Below are 19,364 nucleotides of genomic sequence, written 5' to 3' on the forward strand. Positions count from 1 at the left end.
TATGTTTTGCTATGGTGACTTCTATCACTGGGAACGGTGTGCCCCCAGCTATCACTTTTTGGTAGTAACCTCCAAAGCAGGAGAAACCACAGAGCCCGTAACACCCGCGACTGGGAAGTCCGCGGCGTCGGTGGTGGTCATTTCGCCAGCTTTCGCATCGTTGGAAACCAACTGATCATCTTGCTCACTCGGTGGTACAGCATTTCCCTGCGTGCCAAGCTTCAAGAATGGCACCATGACCAGAGATATGCCCGCTGCCGCTGCTGCGAACCAATAAACAGCCAGGTAAGGATCGATAGGGGCCGAGGAGCTCGTCATCCCATTGGAAATGGAAGAGCTGACAGAAGTCGCTATGCCAAGGCCCAAATTGTTACAGAGCTTGTTGACAGTGTTGAAAATTCCGCCGGCAATAGATTGTTGTGATGGTGGGAGGGAAGACATCACGTACATCTGGGCTGTGTTAGTCAAGGCGATATCTCAAGAGATCACGGGAATGAATGCATACATTAGTCACGTTGAATTGAATATCAGCTCCAACAACAACAAGAACCAGTGCGGGGAAGATGAAAGCCCAGTAGGAGGCGTCCTCCTTCATGAAACTCAATATCAAGAACGAGGCTGTATATGCCAGCGCTCCGATTCCAGTTAGTATCTTGTTGCTGACGCGGTGTAGTAGCAAGCCACAGACAACGTTAACAAGTACGCCGCTAACGACCATAGGCAGCAGTCGAAGGGTTATCTCAAGAGCAGTCAAACGCTGGACCTCTTGAAGATACAAGGAGAGATAGAAGGTAACGGCAGCGAAGCCCATGAAGCCGAGACAGAAAGTTCCCATAAGCTACTGGAGTGTCAGCCATCTTCACACATGTGACATTCGTAAGAGAGCATTGAGGATCACGAACAAGGGAAAATGTGCGATCTTTCCACACCCAAAGAGGCATCAAAGGGTTCTCTGCAATAGACTGCCAATACAGGAATCCAACAAGTAGGAAGAATCCCACAATGAACAGCGCGAGAACATAGCCTGTCTTCCAACCATGTGGTGCATCACCCGCCAATCTATGAATAATGTCAGTCACATCGCAACAGAATCCCACGGGAACAGAAAAAACGACATACGAAAGGGAGCTCGAGAACAGTGCAAATCCAATAACAATCAGCACTGTGCCAAGAATATCAAACTTCTTGAGCGCCTGCACACTCAAGGGCGTTCTAGCAAACCCATCTGCAGGTACAGTCCACACGGTCAAGACCGTAAAAATAGCGTAGACGACGGCATGGGCCCAGAAAGAAGCACGCCAATTATAGAGATACGAAGCGACACCGGAGATGATCATACCACCGACAAAGCCAAGCGGGTTTCCAGCGCTAAAGCAGGCGAAAGCGAGGTTCTTGCGCTTCGAGGGCTTCTCATAAACCGCACCGAGAGCACCGACGGCCGGTGGAACAACGGCTGCTGCGAAAAGACCAAGGACCCCCGAGAACACATCCATGTAAATGGCATTTGTTGCAAAGCCGGCAATCAGTAGTGAGATAGAGAAACCGGCCATTCCAATTATGAACAGCACCTTTCGGCCGAACATATCGGCCAATTTGCCGAATGTTAGCAAGAATGCACCACTTGTGAGACTGTCGAATATGGTCAGCGTGGCTATACATGAGAGAACGCCCAGATTTGAAGACCACAGACAAGATGTGTAGATCGCGGAGCATTGAGAAAGAATTTCTTTCTAGAAGAAAAAGGGAGAATAATAAGAAGAAAAACTTCACTTACGAAGCACCGGCATTGATCCAGGTAATTTCCGCCGAGTTCATATTCAAGTCACTGCCAATTGATGCAGTAACCCCGACAATGCATCCTTGAAAGAACGACTGTTGACCGATAGCCATAGTGGCAGTCAACACGAAAAGGACCTCTTGGAACGTGCTATTAAAACACTTTGGCCGTTGTCCATCGCTTTGCTCTGCCACTGTGACTTCTGAGCCATTTTTTTCTTGATTTTGTGCCATTTGCAAGTCGATCTGATAAGATGAAAAGGAGAAATCGATGGGAGTCGCGACAATGAAAAAGTCTGCCTCCGTTGAGATTACGACGCTGCGCTAGTCAGGTTCAGGGGTTTGCTGGGATAATTGCGAAAAAATGACAGTTTCACAGAGCCACCGGCACATGGTTTATATTTTGCTATGCAAAATTCACCGCAATTCTTGTACTTTGTAAGCTTTTTGTATTTTGTAAGCTGCGGAGGTGTTCCGCGCTTAGACGTTGGATTATGCGGGGGCCAAAGAGGATGAGATGCTTGCACTAGTCGGATACAGCTGCTTTAGCACCATTTGCGGGGCGCTCTTTGGAATCATTTTAGGAATCATTGCAGCAATGTCGAAAAGAACATGCACCTGCTCCCGCCAACTGCAAGAAGGCCAAGTAAGCGGGAAATGTGATGTGGAACACCTTGTTGTCATGACGGTTCCTGGAACCCCCATATCCAAAGTGCGCCTGGAGACAGTCATAAAAAATGCGTGCAATATCAACCGTACTCACATGGCGAGAATTGATGAGGACCGTCATTGTTCCGTCACTCATTCCTCACAGCCAATCTCGTTGGGATCTACCCAGCACTCTTGAGCATTGAACCTCAAAACCTCATTACCAGCCGCCCACCAGCCCGCCGTCAAATTTCGTGCAAAAACCTCAAGAGCAGAGTATGACTGTGGCTGACCGGGCTCGAAAAAGATGCGTTCAAAAATGCCCTTCAAGTTTGGTTTGCGAGAATGCAGGTCCGGGACTGCAGCGATGACCCGTCGAGTGGTGACGGCCTCGCTTATCGAAGTCAAGTCCTCGAAATTATGTTTCGAGATATCCAAGCTCTCATCTCTGTGACCAACGACAAGGATCTCGTAGGGCTTTCTCCATATACCGTCCAGGGCGGAGATTGGCTGTCCATCTAAGGTGGTCTTGACCCATATCCATTCCTCGCAGACGCGGAACCCAGAGCCCATCATGGCTTGGTATGCTGCTTTGCGAGACTTCTCGGCATTTGTGATCCATATAGCGGCTATAGCCTGCTGGGTGCCGGGCTGAGATTGAGATTCAGCAGGGTACGAGTGTACCCGAAGAATATCACGTAGGCCTTCGGTGAGAACGTCCATTTCGGAGTAGTGATGTGTTTGATAGTGACCGCTGCGACGGACAGATCTGTTTGGCCACGGCGGATCCATGAGAATCAGATTGAATTTCTGATGCGAGGACAGACCAGGAATAGGGTAGAATTGGGATGACCGGTGTTTCTTGGTCTCGAACAGAGGTAGAGTACAAAGCGTGAAGCTCGACTCTGGTGGGATCAGATATGAGATAGGATGGCCGGTACTATCATTGTCGTTTATGTGAATTATCGCCAATGCTGATGAGGTGTTCTTCACAACGCTCAAATCTGATAGTGATCTAAACTCATTCGGCGAAGTAGATGATAGGATCACCGGCGGCTCATTGCTGGAAACATGTTCATAACGAATGGGCGAGGGCTCCTCTTTCCGGCGCTTCCGCGGGCTTTCATCTTGCGAGTTTGGGTCTTTTTTGACCTCCAAAGGCACAAGCCGAGGGAGCCCCCAGCGAAAAGTGGAAACAACTTCCCTGATGACTTGCAGAGAATTCTGCACGAGGGGCAAGATTAGTTCAGAGTGGAAGCGTCTTTCGGACAAAGGAATTGTCTCAAGCACATTGGCACGCGCAGTGGGGTTTTTAGGCTCGGTAGATGGATATGGCACCTTCAAAGGTGGACATGAAAGTAATCGTCTTCTTTCGATTAACGTGTCTTTTGAACGTCGCTGCTGGGGGGTCAAAAGGTCCCCTTGCGCAAGAGTGATTGACCATGGAATATCCAGCAAAAATACTTCGTTTTTTCGCTGGCAGATAATTGCAAGATCTTCCCGGTCGTCGTAGCCCATGTTTATTATGACAACACTGGAAGGGGTTGTTTGGGCGGGATGACAATAGTGAATATGTCTCCCGAGGTCTCCGCCTTGACCTCAAGATTCACACAACCTTGGATTGTTTATAGCCTCCGTTTGGTGTACCCAGGTATCTATTGTTATACCTAGTAGAGTAGCCCTGTTTTCACCTTGCGTCCGAGGCTGTGGACTTTTTCCAATGCTATGATAGTGCCGAAGAACAGCCTACGAGGACCAATCAAGTCTGCAAAATGAATTCATGCAACCAACCCGACCTTGAAACAATAAACAAAAGGTAGAAAATGGTCCCATCGTTAGATCACAAGGTACATGGTCATTCCGAACGCTCCAAGATATAAAAAACAAGGTCTCTACAAGAGACACAAGACTTTTTCACCACCAAAATGCCCCGTTCCCCGGAGTCCGATTCTCCCCTGCCGGCGATCCAGCGTCCGATCAGGGCGAAGAGATATAGGACAGTGAAATCACACGTTAGATAAAAACCCCGATCTCCATGAAATACTTTGGCAAACAACAATAAAAAAAAAAAGGAAAATAGATGATCAAAATTTGTACATATGGGAAGGCAGATCCATTATGAGACAACGCGCCAGTTCAACGCTGTCAGGTGTCAGTGGGAAGGACGAGACGGTTTAGGGACGATCAGAGAATGAACTCACCCGTCCACGTCGACCTCCACCCTGCCCCTGCACCGGCTGTGCCTGTTGGTAATATTGAGGGGGGTACTGATACATCTGTGCGGGATTGACAACTGGGCTGAATTGCTGATAGTTCTGACCAAGCATCGGGTTGGGACCAATCTGACCAGGTCCAGCGGAAAGCGGCGCAGTCTGCTGAGGCTGCAAGGACCGAAGGTTGTCTTGGGGAGATGGATACCCGTAGTTGACGCCCGGCATTCCCGGGTAGCCTGGGGAGACGCCACGGGCCTGGGCAGCAAGGTAGGCCTGGTATTGCAGCTGTTGCTGGCTGATAGGCTCCTGGCCGAATGGTCCGCCGGGCATGCCGTTCATTGGGTTGGTTCCTAGGCCGTTGGAGTAGGGGTCAAGAGGTGGAGGGTTTGCCTGATCGGAGGAGATGGGACGAGAGTCCGGGTTTTGTCCATATGGGTTGGTGGCAAATTGTTGTTGGCCATTGTATTGTCTATCCATGGATGGCTGAGCGGCATAGCTTGTACTGCCGTGGCGTGAAGATTGACGGTGCTGCGACTTCTCTGGAGTGCCGGCTCCCTGCTCTCGTCCATGGTGTTCACGACCACCACCGCGAGAGGAAAGACCGACCTCATCCATGAGGCGCTTGTAGCCCTGGCTTGGAGAAGCCTTGAGCTTGGTGAGCACCTTCGACACGTTCTTGACGACTTCGGCGCGCATGGATTCATCAAAGAAGGGGGTGGTGAGAACCTTGAAGATCAAGGTTGCACCAGAGGTCTGGTCACTCAAGATCTTTTCCAAAACTTCGTCACCGGGGCTGAAGAACAATGCCTTGAGGACAATGTCGCGAGCCTCCGGCTCATTACGCTGGTTGATGACCTTAAGAACGGTCAAATAGGCAACCTTGTGAGTGCAAAGATGAACAAGGTGGGGCACAAGTCTCGGGGCGAGGACAGTTCGGCGGCGAGGGAATGTGCAGGTGTCAAGGAACCAAGTCAGGAGGAGAGCACCGTTGGCGTTCGTAGCCAATTGCACACCGTGAAGCGCGATTGCAGACGCAAGCATACGCTGCTGGTCCTTAGTGGCATGGTGGCTCTCCAAGCAAGCCCGCATTGCCCGAGCGCCGAAACGTCCCTGAGCCACTTCCCACAAGCGGTTAAGCATGGATTCAAAAATGAAGCTGTTGAAGGGGCTGGCAAATCGTAAGCAGCATTGCAAAACGTAGTTTCCGTATTGATCCAAAAACAGAGGCACAGTATAAGGTCGCAGAGCATCAACGATCAGCTGCATCTGTGCAGGAGTCTTGGCGACATCAATGATCTTCTGCGCAGCCCAGGTGCCATTTTTATGGACACCAATTTCGGAGAGGTGGGGAGCAATGTGACTGAGCATCTGCTCCTTGGTGGCCTCTGAGCAGAACTCGAATAGCTTCTGAACTACAGTGTTGCCCAAGTAGTCGGAAGCCAGCTCTGCGATCTCAGGTAGCATGGCCTCCGCGGTTTCCTCGATCTCCTGAATCGAGCAGGCACCATTGTCGATACGCTTGCGAATGTCGCGTAGACGAGGCGCATCAAACATACGTGACTGACTTGGTTCCTGAACAGAAGGAATCTCATCCTCAAACGCCTGGAAGGCGATGGAGGTCTGAATGCTTGCCGTGATGTTCTGGAGATCAGTCTCGCTGGCGCCAAACTCCTGCACAATCTGGACCATCTCAGGCAGCATGTCAGCCAATGCTGGGATTTGAGGAAGACTATGGACATTCTCGGTGCGATCCGAGCCGTCGCCTGCGGCAAGGTTGGATCTGAAGGTGGGATCAGGAGTCGGGGAGGACTGGATGCCGTTGGCACCGGGAGTGCCAGTTGCCGAAGCACCAGGAACCTTAGCGTAACCGATTCTGACAGGTCCAGCACCAGGGAAGATCTCTTTGCCATTGAGCAAAGATTTAGCCTGCACGGCACTGTCGAGCCGGTCGAAGTTAACAAATCCACAGTTTTTGTGGGTAAGAACACGAGTCGACTCGATCTTGCCATACATGCCGAAGATAGCCTCCAAGGATGTGACAGTTGTGGAAACGGGGATGCTACCGATCCACAATGCCCGAGTCGGCCCATCCTGGTTGTTCTCGTCGGACATCTCGCGGGCCCCCACAGGGTTTTGGGAAGTGAGATTCATCAGCTGAACAGCCTCGGACAGCTCGTCGTATTCAAGGTTTTCCGGGATCTGCAAGTCCGCCGCACTGAAGCTGTTGTCAAGACGAGAGGGAGTTGCAAGGTAGTTGCGGATAGAAGATCGCTGAGGGGGAGCCTCCAAAATGCCAGCAGTCCGAGCCCGGGGCCTGCTAACGGAAGCATGGCTGGCAAAGGCCTGGACAGCAAGATTGTGCTGGTGGATTTGGGCTTGCGTGGCTGCAAGCTGAGCAGCGGTGGCGGCGGCAGAGGGAGTCATGGTGCCAGAGGGGACCTGAGAATAGCGGTTCTCATATTCGAGATCCTCGTCATCTGCGTACTTCTCCTTGGCATTGACGGAGTATGAGCGGAATCGATTGTTATTCTTCATCATCGCCAGCTCAGCCAGGAGTGGCGGCAGCGCAGAAGCTTGCTGCTGTTGCTGCTGCTGTTGATGTTGCATCAATTGTTCCATCGATGGACGCGCAAGAGATGCCATCGCTTGCTGTGGAGTCTCAGCGAGACCCAAGTAGTCCAATGTCTTCACGTCGGTGTCCGCCAGGCCATCCCTCGAAAATGAGGAGTGGCTTGGCGACGTCGGTCCCTCTGAAGATCGAATGCTCGTCAATGTTGTGGCCCTCTCGCGGCCCGTGGACCAGTTGGTTGAAAACAGCGAGGGACCGAAGGGACCACCTGCGCCCAGGAAGTTACTCCTTTGTGGCATGGAACCTGCGCGAAGGCGTGATAGAGATGCCGGGGCAGGTCCAGCAGCGGAACTCGCAGGCTTGGAGCCCGTGTCGATTCCAGACACACCGGGGGGTCTAAAGGGACTTGTAGAGGGTGTGGGCCGGGAACTCTGCGACATGAAAGGCTGCTGGAGATCCATCTCATTCAGCGTGCTCATCGGAGGGAAGCGAGATGGAACCGTTCCAGCACGAGCTCGGCGGCCGGGGCTGCCGATGGAGCCATTGGTGGTGGGGATGAGATCGGGAAAACTGTCCTGGCTCGGCGATTCAGGAATATTTTCGCGAAGCGGAGTTGAGTGGCCGCTAGTGGGAGGGCCCCAGATACTGGGCGAAACACCTTCTTGCGCTTGAATTTCGCGGGCTCTGTGATGGGGTTATCAGCAACTGTCGAGAATCGGTTTTCTCCTGATCACCTACCGTTTCGAGTACAGCCGTGATCCCAAGTCATGAGAAGGGGAGCCAGCCCCCGGCCTCGAACTACCGATGGACCCCGGAGATGGACCAAATGGCATCCTGGAATTACCAGATCCCGGGTCACTCGGAGAGCTGCGGCCTGTCGAGGTGCCCGACATTGGCTGAGTGGTTGGGATGTAGTTGAAGCTCATGTGTCCCTCTGGTCGTGAAACTGGCAGCATTATGGATTATCGATTGTGGCCTTCAGTAAGGCAGTACCCGAGTGTTTTCCAATCTGTAGCCTCTGCGCGGATTCCAAATCGGTCTGGAAATGTCGCTCAGAAATGTGGGATGGGCATAGAAAAAAGATAGGTTTAAGAATCTGAACGCAACGTCGATAGGAATCAAAGGCGTACTAAATGTAAGAGGCGAAATTAGAAGATGTTCGAAACGGGGGTTGTGTTTTGCCGTGACCGGAGGGGAGTCGCAGAATCGGGAGGGGTCGACAAAGCGCTTCTCTAGGATCTTGAAACAAGGTCATTTGCGATGTATTTGCGTACCTGATCCGATTGTTTTCCAGATGCAATCACCAGTTTTGGAGGTTCTGAGGGATTCGCGAGCGGTTTGTGTATGACAATCTGCGGGTGTCCCAAGCGATCGAGTCGAAGAAAAAAAAAAGTAGAAAGACTTTCTATGCCGGCGATTCGTCAAAGGCTTAAAAACAATATGCACAATGATAGTCAGGCACCGAGTGCGTCGAGTAAGAAATCAAAGGAATAGGATGAGAAGGATGATCCTAAGGGATTGAAGGTGGCTGGACGAATTAGTGGGAGAAGTGGAAAAACAATGGTCATCACTAACGGGAAATTCGGGAGTTCACCCTAATACAAGAAGCAAGAAACAAGCAAAGAAGAAAAGAAAGAGGGAAGAAGTCAAGGGAGGATGAAGGGGAAGAAGGAGAAGAAGAAGAGAGAGAGATGTTGGGGAGCTGGCCGGATGCCCGAGGAAGATGGCTGTGGTTGGTGGAGAGCGGTCCTCTTCAGCTTCATCCACAATGCAATTGTTGATTTCTCTGCGAGTTGCGAGTTTTCCCTGGTTGAATTGTGATGTTATTGGTTCTATTGATTTTTGGCTATATTTCGGGTCTAACAATATCCCCCTGTAGCGTGATATGTGCATAGCTCACATCTATATCAACCCTGGACTGCACTGTTTGGATATGACCCAGCCTCATGTCATTGATACTTGAGAAAATGAACAACACTCTCCTGGGATTCGGGAAATGATGTCTAAATCTCCGCGTTTCAAGCAATATCCCCCGTCATTTGACAGTCTGTTCGGTGAAAATAGTGAAGCAGCCCCGCATTCCGGTGCGTCATGGTCTCAATATGGTTCCATGGGCCCCTTCAAGCGGAGTTGTAAACATTGGAAGGTTCATTGTACTCTGTACTCCGTACATCGCTCGGGTTTTCTCTCTTGATATGATGCAATCATGCAAGGAGATCTGGCTTGATCTGAAACCAAGACTGTATGTGTCTGGAGGCACGCAAGGGATGGGTCAGGTACGTGTCCTCGGGGCGATTTGCTTCGTGTGTCAGCCTCTCACGGCACCTGCGCATCTGCACAATGCTTCGACAAGACCGACAATACTCGGGGTACTTCATACAAATACTTCCATGCCTACGCTGGAAGAATTGCTTCGTGATGGAGCCCCAGTGCGCCAAGCTTCTGGAAGACTTCGGCACGGAAGAACCGGGAGGTTCGTGGCTCCTGGGTCGCTTCTAGTGTGATAGTTAATAATGGACAACCTCCAATGTAATCACCGATTGTCGGGCACAAAGCCCTCTTCAAGGCTCCAAATAATTGCCAAAGTAGTGACCTTGTACGGAGTAGGTGCTCGAAGGTCAAATAGTCCATAGTGAACACGTTCACAGTACGGGTTGCTCCGTATTGGTCGCAAGGCTTACACCTGAGGCATCAACTTTCTTTTTGCGCCACGAGCTGGTCAAGCCACAGCTCTCTTTCGCATCCATCCATCCTTCATTACTCCATACAACTGCTCGCATTCAATCACCAAGTCCCGCACACATATGCTGGGACTACTGGATCTGTTGTCGCCCGATACAACGTGACGACAGTCTCGTCACGCGCCGCGTTCCCCTCACGCGTTCAATGCCAACCCGACCGTGTTAAAATCGCCGCATCACATCCGCCATGGCCGACCTTCTAGAGGAAGACCCAACCTCCGGGATTCAATCCTCGGAGGAGGTTGAGGAGGAAGAGGAAGAGGAAGAAATCCCAGTGGAATCATTGGTCCGAGGACGAGCAAAACGAAGCACCGCAGGACGGCACATGTCCGCTCTCCTTGAAGCCGCCGCAGATGACGACCTAGCACTTCTCTTCGAGGAAGTGGAAGATGACAACGAATTTGCGGATTTGGTTGATCCTGACGCGGAGGATGACGTGGGTCTCGAATCCTCAGACGACGAAGACGACCAAGGACCGAATGCACAGAATGATTACGAAGGCGAACAGCAACTACAGAAGGAGGAGCGCAAAAAGCGCAAGACGCAAAACGACCTCAAGTTCCAAACCTTGCGCAAACGAGTCAAGATCGATCCGACCGCCGTATCTTCCATGCCCGCAGCGCCGCGCCCGAAGAAGAAATCAGAGCGCATCTCGTGGATTCCCACCACGGAAGACGGACCGACTCGCCAGTCATCTCGTCGGCAAACAATGGTCAACAAGGAGCTAACGCATGCTCGCTTGAAAGACAGCCAGGAGAAGCGAGTGCGCATCATCGCTACAATGAAGGAGGCAGAGAAGCGGAAGGCCCATCTGAAGCCAAAGGCTATGACACAGGAAGATCACCTTGCGGAGGCTGCAAGAATTGAACGGCTCAACAGCAAAAGTCTCAACCGCTGGGAGCTATCAGAAAAGAGAAAGGCAGACGAAAGACGGGCCAGGATCGAAGCACTCCAGAACCGCCGTCTTGACGGTCCAGTCATATCCTATTGGAGTGGAGTTGCTACTTTTACTAATGGACGTCTCACGCGAGTTGGCACAGTCGACATCAAACCCAAGCCGGACAAAGAGGAGGCCCGGAAAAGGAAGAAGGAGAAGGAAGATAAAGAAAAGGCTGCTGCAGATCTACGCGCATTGCAGTCTGCTGCTCCTATCGCCGAGGGAAATATGTTACCTCCAGCCACTGGGCCTGCATCTGCCGCTCTTCCAGCCACATCACAGCTACTGCCCAATTCCACTCCAACTGTGGTTGCTGCTGCCCCGGGCTCCTCAGCCCCACCTGACCCCGAGGCCCCGTCAGATCCAAAGCCATTCAAAGAGACTATTCCTTCTGAAAATGCCACTGTTTCGGTTCCAGGGGCATATGATGGCACTACTGATACCCCTGTAGCCTCTGAGGGGGCGAGTGCCAGTGAGCCAAGTGCAACAACATCCGGTACGAAGGCATCCGCGGCGGTGCCTCCTGACCAGGGAAAAGAGAGCCATGCGGAGGAATCTCTGGCGCAGGAAACTTCATCGGACCTTCCTTCCGTGCAGGATAAGGAACTTTCTCCTGCGCAAGATAAGGTGCTTCTTTCAGCGCAAGATAAGCCCGTGGAAGAGGGACCCTCAGAGCCCGCACCAGAACAACGGCCAGCAGCACCGATAAAGCGCGCATCGTTTGCGGTAGAGATTACAGTTCCCCGCCATTTAGCACAATCTAGCAAAAGCCCTGCGGAGAAGCCGCCCGTGCCGTCTTCTACCAAGACCGATGAGATGGAGATCGATTCCCCCGCATCGGCTGCAGCGGCTACAAAAGGTCCGGGTGCTGAAGAATCAATGACCAAATCCCAATCGGCCACGCCAGATGTGGCAGGTGCCCAACCTAATGTGACTGAAATCCCCAAACCGCATGTTGAACCAACTGCAACGACATCGCTGGACGATTCCCGGCCTATTGATAAGGTCACGCCTATCGATGCTGGAGGGGCACTGGCCCCTCATGCCGCGCCGGCCGCCGTGGTACCTACTCAAGCCACGCTGCCCGAAAGCGCCCTCCCTCCGAGCCTAAACCAACCGTTCACGTTACAGCCCGGATTGCAACCGCCGAATGTGAAGATCGAACAACCCGCGCAACCCGAAGTACCACCACCTCCTCCAATTGTCGAGACGGCAGGACGCACTCTCACGATCTTGGAAAACTTCGATTATGCAACAGCGCAAAAGCCAAAGTACAGCATGTACTTCAATGCCAAAAAGCCACCCCGGTTGACTAGTAAGTTGCATGTCTAATTCACAAATGACTCGTAGGGCTAACCTTGCATCACAGAAATCTCGTCATCCCTTTGCGTCATCACTTCATTGCCATCGCGATACCGCGACCCGGAGACCGGTCTACCTTACGCCAACTCCTACGCCTATGGGCAAATCCGCCGTCTCATCACCGAAGGGTACATCTGGAGTGCGATGTTGGGATGTTTCGTTGGCCCGGCCGAGGCAGCTCGTGGAGTCCCTGAGCGATTTTCATTTGCCAGTAAGCATGCCCCAGCCAGGGTTTTAACAGACCGAGATGGCCTGGCCGAGCCGATTGCAGAGACCCCGAAGGCATCTGCTGGTGATACTCCCTCTACCCCTACCCCGGCGACTAAACCGCCACAAGCGCCTCAATCAGCGCTTTCAGGGGAGCCAATGAAGATTGATTAATTATGAGCCCATTAATGGCCTCATATTCACAATGTACGATACGCTAGCAGATACCCGAGAAAGAGAGCCGTTTCAATGTATAATGTATTACGTCTGTTGACAGATGTCATTGACCCACCATGAGCCCTGTGTTGATTGTGTTTTCCGGCTAGACCCAGGGTTTCAGCCGTGAGTTTAACTCAGGGATCAACCACAGCCGTGACTGATGAGGACTGACGTCTACTCAAGTGGAGTCTGTAACGTAAACAATGAAGAGTTTTTTTCTCATCCCTCATTTTCCCACACAATCTGGAACAATAGCCCCGGTTTTTTTTAAACAGACGAAACAACTCCCGGAAGATCGACAATTAGGCCAGAACCCCCATCTGACGACTCCCGGCCCACGTACCCCGTGGTTGTATGTGTGTATGTATCTCTTGGCCTAAAACATACGTGTCCGTGTGGCGACAATCATTCTCGATCCGAGGGATTTTCGTCGATCAGGATCTCCTCGCCTGGCCCACGAAGCCCTAAGAATTAACCTTGGGAGCCTAAGGAGGGTTGCGTGGGTTCACGGCAGATGGGTCAATGAGGTATTGGATTGGATGGCGTCATTAGCATTTCCTTGGATACACACACTACGCAATTAGGGCATTAGTTTATTGTCAAACAAGAGTCTGGAGAGAATCACGCCAGATCCGACTCCCTCCGGAGATATGCACCCTGCGCTACTGCAGCTCATATGCAGCTAGACATGGAATTTTCAAGGAATCTGTGCGTTTCAGAAAGGGTCCGTGATATAATCTAGCTCTAGAAGTTCTGATGGATTCTCTACTAGAAGTCTAGATGTCTAGAAGTCTAGAAGCAAACAAGTCAGAGAGGTCCACATCACAAACATACACATAGAGAATAACAAAAAAATAAAAAACCACATCCCAAGCAGATAATAATAGAAATCTTCAATGTGACAGTGACTCAGTCTAGAATCAACAATTGCGTGTTTGCGGGGCCCAAGTATCTGGGAAGTACCTTTACAGGGACCTTTGGGTGTGGAACAAAGGGAATGACGAGAGAAAGTGACTTCCAAGGTACCCGGATCTATCCACTTGGGTCTAGACGTGATCGTCTTATCCTACCGCCGGAGCACGTTCTCTATCCTCCCCTCCACACCATCCACCCACACCACACACCCACACACTCCCTTTTCTGTGCTTTTGTATTTATATTCAATCTTTCCCCCTCTTCTCTTCTGTGTTACCAGTCTTCATAGTCAATCTAGACAAATCTCATAAACATTCTCTCTCTCTTCCTCTTTGGTATGTCAAGTGCTCAGATTCCTGTCTCAGAAACCCTTATCTCCCCCACTCAGCATGCAAAGATAACACACACATCGCCTCTCGGGATGTCCGTGTGTATTTCGAGTATTGTGTCGTGTGTGTCATATGAAGATGATGGCTAACCTTATCAGCATTCTAAATCGCCTTCCATTCCTCGGAGTATACATACATACTTGAGGGTCCTTCTTATTCCTTTTTTTATATTCCCCAGACTATACACCGGCCCGGTTCATTCCCGGATCTATCATAATCCCTCAGTCTGTGCTCCCTAGGGGCTCCTCGTGCTCCACACTTGATACATGCTCGGTGCAAGGTCACGATAAGAGACATTTCAACGCCGAAAGCTTCACCGCCATGACTCAAACATCTCCTTCCCACCGTCGCTCTCCCTCTACTCCTTATTCCAAGTCCAAAACCTCTCGTCCAGTCTTACATCGTCGAGGAACCTCCGGTGCAACTGTCACTATCTCAAAATTGGGCTCAGGAAAGGATCGGGGAGTGAAGCCATCCCAAGACGACTTCGATATGGCTAGTTTCTTGAACTTTTGGTATGTGTGACCCATCCCAGTGCTCTTATCTATGAATTGCTGCATGGAATCTTTTCACATGCCTGTTGCCGTCACCTGTGTTTCACTCACCGGTTTTTGGTATCAACATAAAAGCTAACCCAATCTCCAGTGCTATGTGCGAAAACCAAATCACAACCCCCAACAACTCTCTCCTATATTGTAGCGAAAGGTACGTGTTTGTGGCGAATGTCTATATTTAGGATCTCAGATCCAGCCCAATTTCCAATGCCCCTAATTCCCATTTCTTTGTTTATCTTTGGGACCTGCATATTCAATGGAACTATAAACTAATCCATATTTACAGCTGCCGCCGCAAGGACTCCTGCAAACCACTCTCAGCATCTCTCCCATCTATGTCCACAATGTCCACAACACCTCCAGCATCTCCCCCTCTCTCTCCACGCACCATCGTTGCACCCATGACTCCTACCGGAGCTCCCTTCCACGGGAATACCAGCCACACCCACGATGCCAAGTCAGATCTTGACCCCACCGAGTGGAAGCCCGTCTTACTGCGCAGCAGCTCGTCTCTCGCATCTTCTGACGCTTGGAACTACCTGTCCCAGTTCCACGGCGAGCCAATGCGACCCACCGTCCACCGCAGCTCTTCTAGCCTGCCTGCCCTGGCCGGCGGCAATGCCTCCAGCCACAGCCGCGTGCCCTCGCTGACCAACACGCCCTCCGTGGCCTCGTCCTTCAGCAGCACCGCCTCTGACTACCTGGGCAGCCTGCACGAGTCTCGCCCGCTGCCCCCGCGCCACAACCCGTACTTCTCGGGAACCAGCGTGAGCAAGGGTATGGAGCTCGTTGTGCCCCACATCGCTGTTAACGACGATCTGGATCCCGTTGGCTTCTCGGACAGTGGCTCCATCTTCCCGGCCAGCAGTGCTGTCTGGGAAGATAGCTGTGACAAGCGCTCCAAGCCTATCACCATGGCTCGGGGAGTCGGCGGCCGGCCCGCCGGTGCTTTTGTGAAGAACTAAATTCAAACAAGGAACAAAGAAAAGTCATTCCCATGTATCTGGGAAATATCTTTCATTGTCGTCTTGAATTTCACTGTCTTCAGTCCGCACTTCTTCGATTCTCGGACCCCCTTTCAATTCTTTCAATTCTCTTCTTTGATCTCAAGCGAGCTGCTTTTTACAGCGAGGAAAACGATATGACGGATTTTGGCTCTTACACTTTTTTATTCCCTACCTTTCGTGGTGCGCCTATAGATTTTTCTTAATGCGATATATGTCCTATCTAGACCGAATGAACTTCGAATCTTCGAATCTTCTTCAATTTTCCATTTCCTTTCTTTCCATATTTTACTCGCTTGCTATTCGGCTCAACATGACGCCTTCTAAGGCCCGTACCAAAGAAACGATGTACAGCGTTTCTTCTTACTGTGGATGGCAAAATAAACCTGCTTTGGTGATTCTGAGTTACCACAACGGTAGGAAGACTTGACATGTTTGGGACGCGCCCATGATCATACACTGGTTCCAATGTTCCGATCGAGTGTAGGCACAATACCTTTACTCCGTAGATAAGGAAGAAATGAGCCGGTAGAATTTGTGCCAAATATCGGGCCGTAGATTGATTTCTTTGTCGGATCCCGAGGTCTCCCACCCATTTCAAGGTCCATCTTTGTCAATGAAACGCGGCCTTTGCCTGTTGATTCAGCCTTTCCGGGACCTCAAAGAACCAATGAAAGATATGAAGCTATTCTTGGTTATCCCGAGGTCACATATAGCGACCTTCCAAGGGTGTTGGAGAATCTCGGAACTCCTTTCGGTGGACATACTTCTCTGCGCAGCTTATTCTATGGGGTTTTCTCGTTGATTCCATTATACTGTCAAGTCATTCCAAGGTTGAGGTAAATCACTACCAATTAGGTCAAAGTAATCTACCTGATAACTAAATATCCACCTAGGCATTATACAAAGACTAAACACGGGAAATTTAGTTCAATGGGAGACAAATTCCTTCGCCTCCATGTCAGATGAAGTAAAGACAATCCCATTTACTCTAGCTACTTCCGACACAACTAATCTGAGTTTCTCACACAAAAAGAACCTTGGCTATAGTGAATCAGAAATCGCCAGCGGTAAAGCAGCACGAGTAGCAGCCCTTAGAAGGCTTGTACACAGCCAAAGTCTAGACATCCATTAGCGAAACTCAAGACAAAATGTTCAAAGATTAGTACTCACCGGAGGCTGGCACTGGGCATCATCCGCACTAGCAAAGCATTGACCAAAGCAGAAAGCGTTCCCCTCATCATTACCATGTTGCGGCTCATTGGCGACTGCAGGGGCAACATTGTTACCAGGCTGGAGAGTGTTGTCGGCTGGGGAACCGATAGGTGCAATTCCACCAGACAGCGAGTTCGGATCCATAAAATCGCGTCCATAGACATTTTTCCCTGGAAGGGAGTTCTCCTGAGGCTGGGTTGGTTCAGAGGGAGAATCGCCGAGCATCTCAGGTGCCCGGAAGATCGGAGAGTTGAAAACCGCAGATGGAGAAGGACGGATATTGAATGTAGTGTGAATGGCGAATGTTTGCAGGGATGCATGGCCCTGAGCAGGTGTTGGTGTTGGGGCCTGGATGCTGTGGACGGCGTTTCCATCAGAGCCGTCGGAGTTCCCGTTCATGCTGTCGTAGTTTGATTGAGGGTCATTAGCTTGACCCTGGTTTTGGGCCTGCTCGGCGTGTTCAATGAAGTTATCCAATTGGGCCAAATCAGGCATGAACTGTGGGCGAGCATGCGCTGAGGCAAGGGTAGCACCGAGAAGGAGAGTGAGGAGACGCATTGTGGATTGATGTCTATCGACGATTATTCCTGCTTGAAGATGTTGATATGGTCAATCGAGAGAAATCCCCGCAGGAATAAAGCAGCTTATTAGCGTTTCACGCGTCTGGCATTCCCTCCCCGTAAGTTGCTTGTGCAAGGGATTGTGTTTAGGGTTAGCTGCACTGCATTCCAGAGCACGCGCGTGGAATGCGTGGGGATCGCCATCAATTCCGTGAGGGGGTGACAGGGACATCGATATACAGTACTACGTAGTTGAATGATCTGGCTTAGTCTTCAAATAAATGTCTTCGAGTTTCAGGGTTCGAAAGGTGGTGTTTGGCTGCGTCAAGGGACAAGTTATGAAGTATTAAATTCATAAACTTTTCAAGGGAATTTCCACGAAAACCGAACCTGACTTTTACCTAATTTTATTCTATATAGGCCAAAACATTTGTCAAAATATAAATTCGATAATAGTTGGTTCAAATGATACGTATATCACTGTGCAGAGTTTTGTAGACAAAATTGACATTCTACGCCATATACTTCGTAAGCACAACATTTGAAGCTCGGCCTCACGCCCGGGCGTTAGTTTAAGGCCCGATGCTGAGCCCGGGGTCCATAAACAAAACCAGAAGGTGAGAAGCCATGGTAGATGTTTTGCCTGAAACCTACGTGGGTGAGTTATGACCAGCTAGTGACTCGCTCTTATGAGTTTTGGAGTTTCACATGCTGTGATAATATCAGTATGCGGAAGTGGCTGCTGTAGGATCTAAGTGGCTATATCGCCGAAGGTGTTCTGGGATGCATGCGTGGAACCAACGCGATCACTTCCGGTATAAGTTGTAGTGGCGATACAAACCAAGCTCCAACCCCATTATAAATGCGCATTATGACGGAGACAGGCCTTCGTCGCCCTCCAAGGGGCTGACGGGCCACTGCTTGGGTCAGTAAAAGGGCTGTTCGGGCCACTATGACGTTGACACCTCATCTTCAGAACCAATTTGGCGCTTGTCTGGTCAAGGCATTATTAGCGGACCAAGGCCCCGAATTCTGGTCAATGTCTTCGCAGTCCGAGGACCACAGCGAAATTGAGGAAAGCTCTGACGCTGGCGCAGTTGTTTGGTGGATCCCCCAATAGCCTCGCCAGGAACTATTTTCCCTGTATGGTGGACCCAATCGGCGGCACGGGGTGAAGAGAAGGGCTGCCATCTCTCCTCTGTTGAGCGGGCCTGCAACCCTTTCAATCTGAGCACTCGTTGCAAGTCGTACACGTTCATTGGAAAAGATTTTGGGGTGCTCTTGGGATTTGACCCGTTGGCTATAGACAGCGTTGAGCATCGCTAGGAGCCAGGGGCCATCACGAAGAGACCAAGGGTTGGATTCAACGAAAGTCTGCTTTCTGGAGAGGCTGGTCTTGCAGGCTTTCTTTCCATCTCGTCTGGATCTTGTGTTGCTACTGCAATACCTTACCATCGGTCTCAAGAAAGACTGATAGCGATGGAAGATCAACAAAGGGCACCGCCTAGTTGTGTCGAGAAGATCACACCGAAGCAACCCACCAACTGTGGTTGAAGAACTGACTAGGAGCAGATCGAGCGACCCGACCCCTAAGCGATCAATAGCAGCGAGATTCAATACCTATCAACGAACCAAATTGCACCGCCTAAGAACGAATCAACATGATCGCCGTCGCCTGATCGGACACGCTTTCAACGAGTGGTAAGAAGGATAGCCACCCACCCGGCCTCTCTGCAGCGACCGTTCAACAGATACGGATGAACGAATATGTTCATATCAAACCACTTTGAGCCAAACCTGGGATCCCGCGGCGCATTTCTCACTGGCCCGGGACTCAAGCATTGTAGGGGCTGGGGTTCGGGATGGGTTTCTTTCAAGGACATCAAACATCCGCTTCCAAATATTGCGAACTCGAGACATGATTCTTACCTGATACCACTATCGCTCCGAGCTTTCTACACACGAAGGATGCGTACCGGCGACATCCGATGACATCTGACGAACTGCTTTGACCATGCTGGTGACAGTGCCAATGATCCGATGGATGCTGCAAGA

General features: G+C 50.8%; 6 protein-coding genes across 6 annotated transcripts; 2 read left to right on the forward strand and 4 right to left on the reverse strand.

The window, feature by feature from the left end:
* Positions 1-51: 51 nt before the first annotated feature.
* N7506_011251 (uncharacterized protein) lies at positions 52-2,094 on the reverse strand (the record flags this gene model as incomplete). The annotated part of the gene is made up of 5 exons (XM_056960544.1): positions 52-450; positions 506-838; positions 903-1,059; positions 1,120-1,629; positions 1,775-2,094. Coding segments are annotated over 5 exons (1,719 nt in total), but the record flags the coding sequence as incomplete, so codon positions are not given.
* A 483-nt stretch (positions 2,095-2,577) lies between these two features.
* Positions 2,578-3,942, reverse strand: N7506_011252 (MT-A70 family; the record flags this gene model as incomplete). The annotated part of the gene is made up of 1 exon (XM_056960545.1): positions 2,578-3,942. One exon carries the CDS (start codon positions 3,940-3,942, stop codon positions 2,578-2,580), a length of 1,365 nt encoding a protein of 454 aa, XP_056806700.1.
* Positions 3,943-4,598: 656 nt separating this feature from the next.
* On the reverse strand, positions 4,599-8,099 carry N7506_011253 (putative RNA binding protein Jsn1; the record flags this gene model as incomplete). The annotated part of the gene is made up of 2 exons (XM_056960546.1): positions 4,599-7,890; positions 7,945-8,099. 2 exons carry the CDS (start codon positions 8,097-8,099, stop codon positions 4,599-4,601), a joined length of 3,447 nt encoding a protein of 1,148 aa, XP_056806701.1.
* A 2,035-nt stretch (positions 8,100-10,134) lies between these two features.
* Positions 10,135-12,627, forward strand: N7506_011254 (putative signal transducer; the record flags this gene model as incomplete). The annotated part of the gene is made up of 2 exons (XM_056960547.1): positions 10,135-12,199; positions 12,254-12,627. 2 exons carry the CDS (start codon positions 10,135-10,137, stop codon positions 12,625-12,627), a joined length of 2,439 nt encoding a protein of 812 aa, XP_056806702.1.
* A 1,670-nt stretch (positions 12,628-14,297) lies between these two features.
* N7506_011255 (uncharacterized protein) lies at positions 14,298-15,495 on the forward strand (the record flags this gene model as incomplete). Its single annotated transcript, XM_056960548.1, has 3 exons — positions 14,298-14,491; positions 14,622-14,681; positions 14,817-15,495. The coding sequence occupies 3 exons, from the start codon at positions 14,298-14,300 to the stop codon at positions 15,493-15,495; spliced, it is 933 nt and encodes a 310-aa protein (XP_056806703.1).
* A 1,093-nt stretch (positions 15,496-16,588) lies between these two features.
* N7506_011256 (uncharacterized protein) lies at positions 16,589-17,307 on the reverse strand (the record flags this gene model as incomplete). Its single annotated transcript, XM_056960549.1, has 2 exons — positions 16,589-16,654; positions 16,708-17,307. 2 exons carry the CDS (start codon positions 17,305-17,307, stop codon positions 16,589-16,591), a joined length of 666 nt encoding a protein of 221 aa, XP_056806704.1.
* Between the last annotated feature and the right edge of the window lie 2,057 nt (positions 17,308-19,364).

This window comes from Penicillium brevicompactum (genome assembly GCF_028827555.1).
Source record: "Penicillium brevicompactum strain IBT 35665 chromosome Unknown utg000007l_segment0_segment0, whole genome shotgun sequence".
In the NCBI taxonomy this organism is placed as follows: domain Eukaryota; kingdom Fungi; phylum Ascomycota; class Eurotiomycetes; order Eurotiales; family Aspergillaceae; genus Penicillium; species Penicillium brevicompactum.